We start from the raw sequence: 14,429 nt of genomic DNA on the forward strand, positions 1-14,429 counted from the left end.
ATAAACCACAAGAAAGTTGTGAATAAGGTCAGAAATAGTGCTGACATTTAAACAGCGTTTAACTATCGAGAGTAGCAAAAAGATTGTTGAGTACATATTCTTGGCCCTGGTCAGTTGGCTCAGTGGTAGAGTGTCAGCCAGGCATGTGGATGTCCCTGGGTTCAATTCCCAGTCTGGGTACACAGGAGAAGCACCCATTTACTTCCTCACCCTTCCCCCTCTTGCTTCTCCCTCTCTATCTCTCTTTCCCTCCTGCAGTCATGGCTCAATTGGAGTGAGTTGGCTGAAGATGGCTTCATGGCCTCTGCCACAGGCACTAAGAGCTCAGTTGCTGAGCAACAGAGCAATGCCCCAGATGGGCAGAGCATCACCCCCTAGTGGGCTTGATGGGTGAATCCCAGTTGGAGCGCATGTGGGAGTCTGCCTCTGTCTCCCTCCTCTTAATGAATAAAAAAAGATAAAGGTATACATATTCTTTAAGATTTTATGTATTGACTTTAAGAGAGAGGAGAGACAGAAAATCAAAAAGTAGGGGGAGGAGCGGGAAGCATCAACTGGTAGTTTATTCTTGTATGTTCCTTGACCAGGCAAGTCCAGGGATTTGAACCCATGAACTCAGCATTCCAGGTCAATGCTTTATCCACTGTGCCACCACAGACCAGGCTGAATGAATACATTTTAAAAAATGAACAAAGTGAAGAAGCCACCAATGATTTTAGATTCAAATTCCTATGTCAAAGGGCAGCTCCCATTCTGAAATGGTAGGAGTAGCTAGAAAATGCCTGACCTATCTTTTTTTCGTGCGTAAGTTTTTATGTTTGTATTTGTGTTTCTGTGTACATGTTTTAAGGTAAAAATAATAGAATTAATTAAAGAATATTGTAGAAAAAATAAGGAATTACTAAACTTCTCAAGAGTTAAAAAATTAATAAAAGAAAAATAATTTCACAAAATAATTATCATAAAATATTCTTTCTTCTTCCTAGGCCCATCTTATATGAAAGGATACATAATCGTAAGTTGAGAGAATGGATATATGTTACTAGGAAGCTACAATTAATTGGCATCATAAACTTGATCATATAAATAGATATAGATGTATGAATGTACAACAGACAAATATGACAAGTCTATTTTAAATTCCTAAAGGCAATGATTTAAATGAATAATGATTTGATGTATGACAGTATCAAAATCTTACCTTCACTTTCAGTTTTCATTTGATATTTTTCACCACTGTAGTTTGGAAAAGCAAATAAAAGTGATCCAAATCCTATTAAAAAGCAGGAAAATGTAATCCATCTTATTATGTTTCCTCTTACTCCATAGTATGATATAAACAATACTATCAGGCAAGATGAAATATCATAACTTGTTGACAATATTATACTTGCAAAGGTTTTCACATGATTGTTCTTCGTAAATGTGTCAATGCTCATATCTACAAGACCAAACACAATACCTAAAATGTAAAAAAAAGAAAAAAAAGCAATTAATATAAATTTTAAGGGACAAAATAGATCACCATTATAATCATTATAAAGCAAAACTCAGTTTATAGTGATTTAAGTTTATTTCACACTATTCTGAATCATTCTGATTTATAAGCACATGATGATTCCTTTTCTAAGACACTAATAGGACTAAACCTCTATTGAAATATTTGTTAATGGAATTATTGTAAGTAATTTTTAAATACTATATTCATGAGTAATTTAGCAAAGAATATGATCTTTTTAATCATCTCAGTACTGTTACTTTGATGTATATTTTAATTATAAAAATGAATAAATAAAAAATTAGTATTTACTATCCAGAACAGTAAGTAAAACATTTTGGCCCAGTGTACATGTTGGCTCAGCAGGGAGAGCATTGGCCTGGCATATGGACATCCCGGGTTTGATTTCTGGTCAGGGGGCACAAGAGAAGCAAACATCTGCTCTCTGCTCCTCCTTCTGCACCTTTTCTCCTTCTTCTCCTTCTCCAGCCAGTGGCTCAGTTGGTCCGAGCATCAAGCCAGACACTGAGGATAGCTTGGTTGGTCCCAGCATGGGTCAGCTTCAGACACTAAAAACAGCCCTGTTGAGCATCAGCCCAGACAGGGTTGCAGGGTGGATCTCGGTCAGGGCATATGCGGGAGTCTGTCTCACTATCTCCCTTCCTCTCACTTAAAAACAAACAAACAAACAAACATTATCAAAATAGAAAAAGCCCAACATGTACTCCACAAGCACATTCTTTTCTCTCCCTCAATAACCCTCTATCCTATACTTGAAACTCATTCTTCTTAGCCTTAACACATTTCTGGCAATGTATATTTACTAAGGTGACCAATTGTCCTCCTTTAGGGAGGAACAGTCCTTCTTTTGTAAGTTCCATCCTCCCTCAAAAAGTGTCCTCCTACATGTTTTCCTTTTTGATACTGGAAGACTAATCTGTAAATGTCCATATTTTATCGATTAAGAGTTGATCCATTACGTGTGATGTGGCATATTTGTATCTAAATGAGCACTTTTTTCTTACAATTACACGTATCATTAAAAATTAATAGGCATGTAAGTATAATTACAATATAAAATATTACAAATGTTTTTATTATGCATTTATCATTTTATAGTGTATTATTGATGAAATGAATAAAATGTTTCTTTTATTTACGATATTGTTTTCTTCAATTTATTTTTGTCCTTTTCATTGTAAAAAGTTGGTCACCTTATATACAGTGCAGAGTATTGCTTGTCAGGTTCTTGAACATTAAATAAATAGTATCACATATGCCCATTTCCATCACTCAGAATCCAGCTGGGGAAAAGTAATCATACTAAATATTTTAAACAAAAAGAAATTGACATAGAAGTTAGTTGGTTATAAATAATACATTTCTTGGATTGAAAAGGGAAAATAGTTAATAATCAAAACCCATGATATCTCTGCTGCCAGTGTTGCTGGAGTATGGGCAGCTGCAGGGGTGGCAGTGGTGGTGGCTGTGGCTGTGGCGGCTGTGGCTGTGGTGGCTGTGGCTGTGGCTGTGGTGGCTGTGGCTGTGGTGGCTGTGGCTGTGGCTGTGGCTGTGGTGGCTGTGGCTGTGGCTGTGGCGGCTGTGGCTGTGGTGGCTGTGGCTGTGGTGGCTGTGGCTGTGGCTGTGGTGGCTGTGGCTGTGGCGGCTGTGGCTGTGGCGGCTGTGGCTGTGGTGGCTGCTGCTGCTGGGCCTGCACTCGCTACCTCTTCTGCAGGAAGCCAGGACCACTGCTAGTGCTTAGAGCTGGCACACAATCACCAGCTGCTCCTGCTTCTCTTCCAGTGGCCAGAGCCCAGAAGCACTACGCTGCTGAGTTGTCCACTGTTGCTACTGATGGAGCTGCATTAATTACTAACCATAAGTCCTGGAGCCTTCACAACCTCAGGATTGCTGCTGCTGTCAAAAATATCACCAGAAACAGGGAGCAGAAAACAAAAAAAATAAACTTCCCTTTGCTCCTTTTTCAAATCTACTGCCACATTTTTCACTGGTACCACCTAGGTGAAGCCAGCTGGCCAGGAAATCTGATAAATGTAGTTAGTTTACAGGCTGCTAATTTCCTATGTAATGCCGGCGGCCAAGGCCAGGCAGATTCACACTGGACTTGGCAGATGGTAGAGAAACTGCAGAGCTGGAAAGGGTTGGGCCATTCCGTTTAATAAAGTCTCAAAATGGCAGCACACAGCCAGAGGAAACCACCTCTCAGGCAAACAAACAGCAAGTATGGCCCCTCACAGTGGAGGGCAGACAACAAGCCATCCACAATCCCCACGAGCACAAGCACGCATAGCCTTATATAGGCTAATGCACACGTGCCTCTGCCAGGTGCTCGTGCACTAATCAAGAAAAGTGCTTGCAGCTGGTACACCAGTGAGCAAGCCTAACACAGGTGCCCCACACCTTACAACAGGAATGAGTCCCCAAGGGGAACAATGGAGTTTGTGACCAACAGACAAACCCTTGCAAAGTTCCCCTTTAGACTGCTCAAGGTACATTTTCACCCTTCTTCCCATATTTAAACTACCATACCAAATTAATAGCAATATCATCATACTTCTTCCTGACATGTTTCAATTATTCTTTCAAGAACCTTCTTATGCTTTCCCCTGAAGAAAGGGAGGTACATAGGAAACACATAACCCAATCAGTCGCCATATCTACCTCAAGGTCATCCTAATCCTTTTAGTTCAGTCACAAACATGAATTGATTTCCTTTAACATAAAAACCAAATCACAAAGGTATAAATGGTACAGAGACATATAAAAGATTTAATTAAGCAAATATACCATAGGCCTAACTGAATTTGTGAGGGAATTGTATTGCAAAAAACACCATAACTCTGACTTAGAACCACAGTGATTTGACAAACCAACAGTAGCAAGAAACAAGATATAAAAACTTTCCTGCACTCAAGAAAGGAATTTTTCCAACTCTCATTTTAGCTGTGGTTAAGAAGGATAATGGACAAGGCAAGACATGTCCTGTCAGTAATGGTGGACATCTCTGGAGTCAGGGTATTAACTCCCCTTCTCATTCAGGAACATTCTGTAACCTAGAGATGAAGTTATAAAGTTATCACCCACAATATTCTTTTATAAAATAGTAAGATAAAGAGAATGTGAAAAAATTAAAAACTGGAATACACACATAAACAAATGTATATATGTTTTGTGTGTTTACACAGAAAACAAACAAGAAAGAGAAAAATGTATACTTGCCATAGTTTTCATTTCTCTAAATATTTATGAGACACAGTTGATACTTATAACCTCCTACCCTATTCACTCCCTCTTCTACCTCTTATTCTCACATAACATACATAGTTTATTTCAAAGTATACACTTCACTCTACAGACTAGCACCCAGACTTTTTGATTGTTGTTTCCTAGGTGGAATGCTATCTGAGTCTTCAGTGGGACACTATAAGTATCTATAAGGCCAATAGTTTCTAGCAGTAAGAACAGTGAATTCCATAAACATGAACTCTCTGATATACTTCTTTCACTATAAAATACATTCCTTCATTAGAAGAAATGTGATGATAACATATTTCCCCTGTATAAGATGCTCTCATGTATAAGGTTCACCTTAATTTTGGGGCCTGAAATTAAAATATATATATATATATTACATAAAGTTATTGAACTTTTTATTCATCATAAAATTCATACAACTCCTCATCTTCATGAAAAAAAAATGGGAAATGCAAGTAAAAAAATCTACAACCACTGTATAAGACACACCCAGTTTCTAGACCCCACATTTTTTGGAAAACAGGTACATCTTATATATGGGAGAATATGGTAAATAAGATGATCATGATGGTGTATAAGGCATTCATTAAGCCCAAATATAGTTGTTTTAGCAAAATCATGGTGATAAAAGAACCCATATCCAAAACAAATCATCTATTTCAGTGAGAAGAAATTATTGCCCACTTCATAATAGAAAAGTATGATGTAATCAACTTGCCTCCAGGTAGCTGGTTTATTCCACTAGGGAATGGAGCCATTTCCTGGATTGTGTTGTCTTTTCTGGTAGATAAGACAGGCACTCAACAGTGCAATAGCCAGATCAGCTCTGATAAAGATAAATCCATGCATTCAGCTTTTATATAACCTTTACCTTTGACACAATTGTCACTACAAGCCCACTGAAGAAACTGCTGAGAAAAGAGTCTGGCTAATATTCAGAGAATAGTTTTCTATCTACCTCATTATTGAGAGCTTCCACTGTAATGGATTTCTTTGGTGAACATTTGCATGGGATAATTTCCCATTCAGAAAGATATACCAATTACCTAGCCCTCCTAGTCACAAGATGGTCAACCCATTAGGCAATGGCAGTTTGGTAACTAGGAAATTTAATCAAATTGTACTGCTCAATGTTCTGCCCATTGGAAGGATTTTCCTTTTCTTCTATTTTTCAGGGACTCCCTGAGTGGAAGGGACTATAATGTTTACCATAGGATACTTTCACCTTCAAAAATCATAGGCACTAAAGATTATGTTTCTTTCTTAGTAATGAATAGTACAAATGAAGAAACTTTTCGGATTGGCCTGTAGAGACATTACTGAAGTGGCAGGAAAATTTGTGGTGTAAAACACATTATCTCCTAGGGCAGACTTTATGTTAGTTATTCTGGGTGTCTAAATTTCCATCATAGGAGTCAATTACAGAAGCTATTGGTTTCCCAAAGTTCTGCCCTCAATAAGAACCTTATCTCAGGCAACATTTGAAATGACTGTTTGTCTCTACATGCCATGGACTTCCAGTGTACCATTTTCCACAGGCACAACTATTGTTATTTCTGCTGCTTTCAAGCCCAATTAGGTCAGATAACCAATTCCAGAATCCTATCTTTGAGGGATGGTTTGTTTGTTTGTTCCTGATTCAATGCTTGATATGGAGTACGATATAAAAAAATATATCATTTTTATAACTTATAGACAAACTAATTTTGTTACATTGGTGAAGCTAAAAGTTTAGTCAAAACTTTTCCAATACCATTATATCTCATAGCATTTTTTGAAAGAAATATTATTGTTGATACATATTTTAACCAATTTTTTAACCATACTTATCTCTAATAAAAAGGTATTGATATTTTTCTGAAGAACATATGTTTAATATGATCTCATTTCTATTCTCATGAAATTAGCTGCAATTAATCAAAGTTGTCTTTTATAGTTTTGTAGCAAAGGATTGACTCTACAAATCTTGGTTACTCTAAAAAAAGACCTGTTTTTAGGACTGACCTTTGGCTCCTGGGAGATGACTCTGAGTCTTTGAATATTTTGCCTAATAAGAGCCCCTTTATAGGTCTAAAACCTTGGACCACACAGTAGCAATTGGATCAGATAATTTACACTAACAAGATGAGTTAAGATGAATATCTATTGTTGCAAGCCTGAAGTTTTTGGTCATGCTGTATGAGTTTGTTTAGTTTATGTTAATAATATATGTATGGTGAAGGTCATTTTTGGTGTATATGTACAGGTGGTGTGGGGTGTGCTTAATGGAGCCTGAGTAGCTGAGGTCGGTCAGTCACACAGATGCTGCACGCCTAAATGACTGATCCTATCCCCAAAATCCTGGGCATCAAGGCTCATGTGAGCTTCCTTGCTTGGCAGCTCTTTGCATGTGTTACCACACATCGTTGCTGAAAGAATTAAGCATGTCCATGTGTTTTCACTCAGGAACAGACATATGGAAGCTGGGCCCTGGTTTCTTCTATACTTTATCTCATGTGCCTTTTCCCTTTGCTGATTTTAATCTGTATCCTTTCACTCGAATAAATCATAACCACGAGTATAACATCTTTCTCTGAGTCCTAAGACCTTTTTGTGAATCATTCAGTCTGAGTGAGGTCTTAGGGACCGTCAACATAATAGTTAATAAATTTGAAGTTTGTTAAGGCCTCCAAATGACTCTTCACTGTGGGTTATAATATTTTAATTGAGAAAACACTTTCTAAAAATATGTATCTGAGAAGACACTTTCTAAAAATATGTATCTAAGAAAACACTACTAAATAATATTTCAGTTTTGCTTTTGTACTGAAATATTTAGCCAAAATTCTCTATTAACAGAAACTTTCTTTAACAATACTTTATAAAACCCTGCAAATAAGTTGGCTTTATTTATCATTATGATTTTAAATGTTTTGCCAAACTTAAATGTACAAAGCCATGGGCATCCTTATTTTACTTTCAATATGTGAACATAAATCAATGTGATTTACTATATTAAGAAAATAAACTAACAAACAAAATAGAAATAGACAAAATGATAGAGAACAGACTGACAGCTGTCAGAGGGGAAGAGTGTGTGGAGCTGGATAGAAAAGGTGAAGGAATTAAGGGAAAAAATACCCTCATAGACACAGACAACAGCGTGAGGATTACCAGAAGGAAAGGGGGTAGGGAAAGGTAGTAGAGAGTAAAGGATGGATAAATGGTGATGGAAGGAGACTTCTCTTGGGGTGATGAACACACAATACCTTATACAGATAATGTACTATAAAATTGTATACCTGAAACCTATATTTTTTATTAACCGGTCATCGCAATAAAATCAATTAAAAAGAAAAAGATAATAAAGAACAAAAAACACATGAACATCAGAATGCAGAAAAAAATTGACAAAAACCAATATACTTCTATAATAAAAACACTCAGTGAACTAAGAATAGGAATAGAAAGCAAGTTCCTCACACTGATAAAGTACATATAGACTGGGGCAAAAATAAGTTTACAGTTGTCAGCACACAAAACACAGAGTTTTTCCGTGTAGTATTATTTATTAATTATTATATTATATTCCATACAAACTACTGTAAACTACTTTTGCCTCATCCTATTTATAAAATTTCTATGACATAATTACAATGTTAATAATAGAATTATCATATGACCCAGCAATTCCACTTCTAGGTATAAACCCCAGAGGGAAAATATATATATTGTTGAGAATATATGTGATGAGATTGTGAATTCAACTGTCATTATAACTCATCAACTCATACAGTTAAATTTTGTGTTTCATTCCCAGAAAAATCAGTTCTATGGTTAAAAAAATAAATGAAGAATTACTTTAAGGCTTTGATGGGAACTTTTAATTCTTGGATCTAATCTGAACTGAGAGTTGAGACCTGAGTTTGACATTTCTCTTCATAAGTGCTTAAGGGCACTGAGAGTGGCAAGATGCCAATGGAGTACGCAGACATTCCAACTTACACCTCCCAGAACCAAAGTAAGTTACAACTTAATTTTAAGAACAATCATCTGGAAAAACCAACTCTGGGCTAAACCAAGAGGAATCTATAACCAAAGAACAATGAAGAAGCCACACTGAGACTGGAAGGAAAAGTGGAAACATGGAGAGGGCTGCCCAGCTCCCAGGAGCAGACAGCAGCCTGTAGGGACTCACGTGGCAGGAGGTGAGTTTAGTGGAGAGGGGAGGGTCCCGGGCCCAGGACCGAAGCCCCAGCCTTAAGCCCCAAGCCTAGAAGAGGCATACAGACAGTATTTAGCTATGAGACAAGTCAGGATACTGTTTCCGAGAAAGAAACAGATTTCTCAGACCAAGAATTCATCTTAAAGGGACTGCGCAGAAAACCTCTTTCATAACCACTCACCTGGGGCTCCAGGGGACAGGGAGAGATGAGCGGACCAAAGTAGCAGGAAGAGAGTGTAATCTAGGAGGCACAGGGAGAAATACTTTGAGGGGCAGCCACCCTAAAACCTGGGCTGAGTCACCCCCAAATCTAAAGTGAATATTTTTCCTGGAACCTGAAATACCAGCAAAGGGAAGCAGATCACCAGCCAAACAGAATCTCCACAGCTGCAGTCAGAGCAAAGAATTGCTTAGAACAGGGGTCCCCAAACTACGGCCCACAGGCCGCATGCAGCCCCCGAGGCCATTTATCTGGCCCCTGCCACACTTCCAGAAGGGGCACCTCTTTCATTGGTGGTCAGTGAGAGGAGCACATTGACCATTTCATTAGCCAAAAGCAGGCTCATAGTTCCCATTGAAATACTGGTCAGTTTGTTGATTTAAATTTACTTGTTCTTTATTTTAACTATTGTATTTGTTCCCGTTTTGTTTTTTCACTTTAAAATAAGATATGTGCAGTGTGCATAAGGATTTGTTCATAGTTTTTTTTTATAGTCCAGCCCTCCAATGGTCTGAGGGACAGTAAACTGGCCCCCTGTGTAAAAAGTTTGGGGACCCCTGGTTTAGAAGCAGGGAGCCATCAGGGATACAGTATTGAGTGCTAAGGTCTGAGCTGCATCGCCACCCTCACACTGCTGAGTGCTTGCCAGAAGGCAGCAGAAGTGGGACACGGGAGATCGGTCCCATCCGTGGGGACGGAAGCCAGGAGCCAGTGGTGGCTGTGGCCCAAGTGCATGAATGCAGTCTTGCCTGCAGGGGTCAGGTGGAAGCTGGGGAACCTGCTCAGGCTTTCAGCCTGGGCACACCAAAGCAGTCCTGAAGCTAGGGGCCAGCCAAGGCTTGCAGCCCAGATGCCCTGAATGCAGACCTGCCCGTAAAGTTGGTGTGATGGCTGGGGGCTGGCCAAGGCTTTCAGATGAGGCACACATGGTCAGTCTTACCCACAAAGGCAAGGCTGAAGCCGCAGGAACTGCAGCAGTGGGCCAGCGCCAACAATGCCTGTGCTTGAACGCCCAAGGCAGCAGCAGTGGTGAGGGTGAGCTTGTGAACAGACTGTACCTCGGGAACACAAAGGACACAACCATTGGACTCCTGTGGTCATACCCTTCTGAGGGCTAAAAAGAAAGAAATATATAAAATAATTTAAAATGAGAAAGACACTTGGATAGAATGACAACTGAAGCTAAAGGGCAAGCCACATCCAATACCTTACCTGACCCCTGATTTATAGTCCTAAGCCCAACAAGTAGCCACCAATAAGAGGCAGCAGAAAGCAGATTTCAGGGGATCCTGAACATTTAAACAAACATCCTCCAGGCCAAAATGAGATAAAATCCAGCCTAACTAGATATAAACTAGATATTAATAATGGCACCTAGGCTCAGCAGAGACAGCCACAGGATCTGGATCACCTATTGCTCCAAAATGATAGATAAGGGCCAGTCACAGGCAGCAATCCCCACTGGTCTGCACCAGGCTTTAGCAAAGAAGGACCAGGGAGGGCACATCCAGAGGTCAGATACAGACAGCATCAGTTCAGGAACTAACAACCCTTCTTAGAGTGACATCTTTTTTTTTTTTTTCTTTTTTTTTCTTTTTTTTTCATTTTTCTGAAGCTGGAAACAGGGAGAGACAGTCAGACAGACTCCCGCATGCACCCGACCGGGATCCACCCGGCACGCCCACCATGGGCGACGCTCTGCCCACCAGGGGGCGATGCTCTGCCCATCCTGGGCGTCGCCATGTTGCGACCAGAGCCACTCTAGTGCCTGAGGCAGAGGCCACAGAGCCATCCCCAGCGCCCGGGCCATCTTTGCTCCAATGGAGCCTTGGCTGCGGGAGGGGAAGAGAGAGACAGAGAGGAAAGCGCGGCGGAGGGGTGGAGAAGCAAATGGGCGCTTCTCCTGTGTGCCCTGGCTGGGAATCGAATAGAGTGACATCTTAAGAAAGGGCTCCTCACACCTAACCCAGTTAAGATATAGAAAATGGAAAAGAGGCTCTACTAGTTAAGGAGACCACAACTCGAACAGCCTGAAAACCACAAACAGAAACAATGGGAAGATAGAGGAACGTAAGCCGTATGAATCAATAAGAAAAATCCCTAGAGAAAAGATCTGGATGAAATGGAAATAATCAAATTACTAGATGCAGAGTTTAAAATAATGACTGTTAGGATGCTTAGGAATCTCAAAGCTACAATGGATGGACTTAATAAGCACTAAAATAAAGAAATTGTAAGCATCAAAAAGGACACTGAAATTATTAAAAAAAAAAACAGACAGAAATTACAAACACAATATCAGAAATGAAGACTAACTAGAAGAAATAAAAAGCAGGCTGAATGAAGCAGAGGATTGAATCAGTGACTTAGAGGACAAGATAAGCAAAAAGCACAGAAGCAGAACAGCAAAAAGAAAAAGGATCAGAAAGTCTGAGGAAACTCTAAGAAAGCTCTTAGACAACATGAAGAGAAACAATATCCACATATTAGGGGTTCCTAAAGAAGAAGAGAAAGAACAAGGGATAGAGAACCTGTTTGAAGAAATTATAGTTGAAAATTTCCCTGAATTAATGCAGGAAAGAGTCATATAGGTTCAAGAAGCTGAAAGAACCCCATTTAAAAAAGAACTCAAAGAGATCTACACTAAGACACATCATAATCAAAATATCAAAGCTAAGAGATAAAGAAAGAATGCTAAAAGTTGTGAGAGAAAAACAGTCAATCACCTACAGAGGAACCCCCATGAGGATGACATCTGCCTTCTCAATAGAAACACTTGAAGCCAGAAGGAAATGGCAAAAAATATTCAAACTAATGCAGAACAACAGCATACAACCAAGACTTCTTTATCCATCAAGGCTATTGTTTAAAATTGAAGGAGAAATAAAAAGCTTCCCAGACCAAAAAACAAAACAAAACAAAAAAACCCCAAGGAATTCAACACAACCAAACGAATGATTTAAGAAATGTTAAGGGGCCTGCCTTAGACAGAACAAAGCAGGAAAGAAATGTAGTAAAAGAGGAATTTAGATTTAAAGAAAAAAATGGCAATAAACAACTACATATCAATAATAACCTTAATTGCAAATGAATTAAATGCTCCAATCAAAAGACATAGGGTAGCTGCGTGGATAAAAAACAAGACCCATACAGATGCTGTCTACAAGAAACACACCTCAAAACAAAAGATACACATAGACTGAAAGTAAAAGGATGAAAAAAAATATTTCATGCAAATGGAAATTTTAAAAAAGCTGAAGTAGCAATACTTATATCTGACAAAATAGACTTTAAAACAAAGACTATAGTAAAGGATAAATAAGATCACTACATAATAGTAAAGAGAGCAATCCAGGAGGAAGAGATAACCATTATAAATATCTATTCACCTAATATAGGAGCACTTAAATATATAAAGCAGATTTTGATGGATCAAAGATCAGAAGCAATACTATAATAGTAGGGGATTCCCATACCCCACTAATATCTTCAAGAAAGAAAATTACAAAAATACCAGCAGAATTAAGGGATACACTAGATCAACTGGATTTAATAGATATCTTCAAAACCTTTCACACTAATGCAGCAGAATATACATTCTTTTCAAGTGTTCATGGTGCATTCTCTAGCATAGACCACATGTTAGGGCATAAAACGAGCCTCATCAAATTTAAGAAAATTGAAATCATATCTTCTGGGATTACTCTTGATATCAATTCCATAATAGTCTGGATCCAATCAAGAGAGAGAAACTACACAGTAATTTGAACAAAGACATTTTGATATAAAGAATGATTAATTATAACAGAGGATGAAGTAAGGAATTAGGTAGTTAGAAGTAAAGAGAATGCTAAAGAATATAGAAATAGACAGTATAAGGAGAAACCATTTTACCTAGGGAAGTGTACTTACTGAAGGGCTAAAATTCAGACCTGTTGAAGAGGGTACAACAAAATTTTGGCAAAATGATTCCAACAACATATAAAAAAAGATAATAATTCAGTAATAAGAGTTTATCCCAGGAATTCAAGTTTGGTGAAATAGCTAAAAATAAAAGAGTGCAAACTACGATATTAATAGAAAAAAATTAAGGGCATATAATGTCTCAGGAAATACAGGGAAAAAAATTTGATAAAATTCAACACAAATTCATGATAAAAATTCTCAACTAACTAAGAATAAAAGAAAACACCTGCAAACTGATAAATGGCATCTACAAAAATCTATAGTTAACATACTTAATGATGAAAAGTTAAATGATTTCTACCTACAATCAGAAAAAATAAGTGAACTCTTTTTTTCAAATTTCTATTCAATATTGTACTGGAGGTCTTAACCAGTGTAACAAAGCAAGAAAAAGAAAAAGCATATATATTAGAAAGAAAGAAGTAAAACTATCCTGATTCACAGGTGACATGATCATGAATGTAAAAAATCCTAAGGAATCTGCCAAAAGACTCCTGTAACTAATAAGTTAATTTATCTAAGTTGTAGAATAGAAGACATAAATAAATAAAAGGATATTCCATGATCAGACATCAAAACACTCAATGTTATTAAGATGTCAATTTTCTTCAAATTTATAGAATCAAAAAACAATCCAATTAAAATCCCAGTAAATTTTTACAGAAATCAACCAATTAGTTTTAAAATTAAAGTAAAAAGGCAAAGTATCTAGAATAGCCAAAACAACTTTCCCAAAAAACAAAGTCAGAAGAACACCTGATTTTAATATATATATATATAAAATAAAGCCACAGTACTAGTACAACATAATATTTGCATAAATATATATATAGTACAGTACTACGTCAGTAGAATAGAATACAGAGGCTAGAAATAGACTCAGAGAAAGATCAGAATTTCAACAAAAGTGCCAAAATAATTTTATGGGATGAATAAAAGTCTTTTCAATAATGCTGTGTTGGTCAAATAAGTTTGTAAAATATGATTATTATGTTTGCTTGCTTATAGTTTGCATTGGGGGCTGGGCATTGTCAGGTATATGTGGGTCTGCGAAATTGCAAATTACCTCCCTGCTTGGGAAGGGCCATTGTTTTGCTGATGTTTGCTTGAGGAGAGGGTTTTGCACCAGAAAGTTTTGAAAAGAAAGCAGAAGAAGAAGGAAAGAAAGAAGCCATGTCTGCAGAGTGAGAGGAGAGAGAATGCAGAGTGCTGAAGAAGAAGCCATGTTGGCAGGGAGGAGGTGTGCATATGGGAAACCAGAGGTG

The 14,429-nt window shown here is 38.0% G+C and overlaps 1 protein-coding gene across 1 annotated transcript in view; it reads right to left on the reverse strand.

Moving 5' to 3' along the window:
* The window catches only part of SLCO6A1 (solute carrier organic anion transporter family member 6A1), a 116,414-nt gene that overhangs the window by 100,007 nt on the left and 1,978 nt on the right, over positions 1-14,429 (reverse strand). The window contains exon 2 of the mRNA XM_066276812.1: positions 1,202-1,462. Coding sequence (XP_066132909.1) covers positions 1,202-1,462 — 261 coding nt within the window. The remainder of the gene's footprint in view (positions 1-1,201; positions 1,463-14,429) is intronic.

Source organism: Saccopteryx bilineata, chromosome 4, assembly GCF_036850765.1.
Source record: "Saccopteryx bilineata isolate mSacBil1 chromosome 4, mSacBil1_pri_phased_curated, whole genome shotgun sequence".
NCBI classification, from domain to species: Eukaryota; Metazoa; Chordata; class Mammalia; order Chiroptera; family Emballonuridae; genus Saccopteryx; species Saccopteryx bilineata.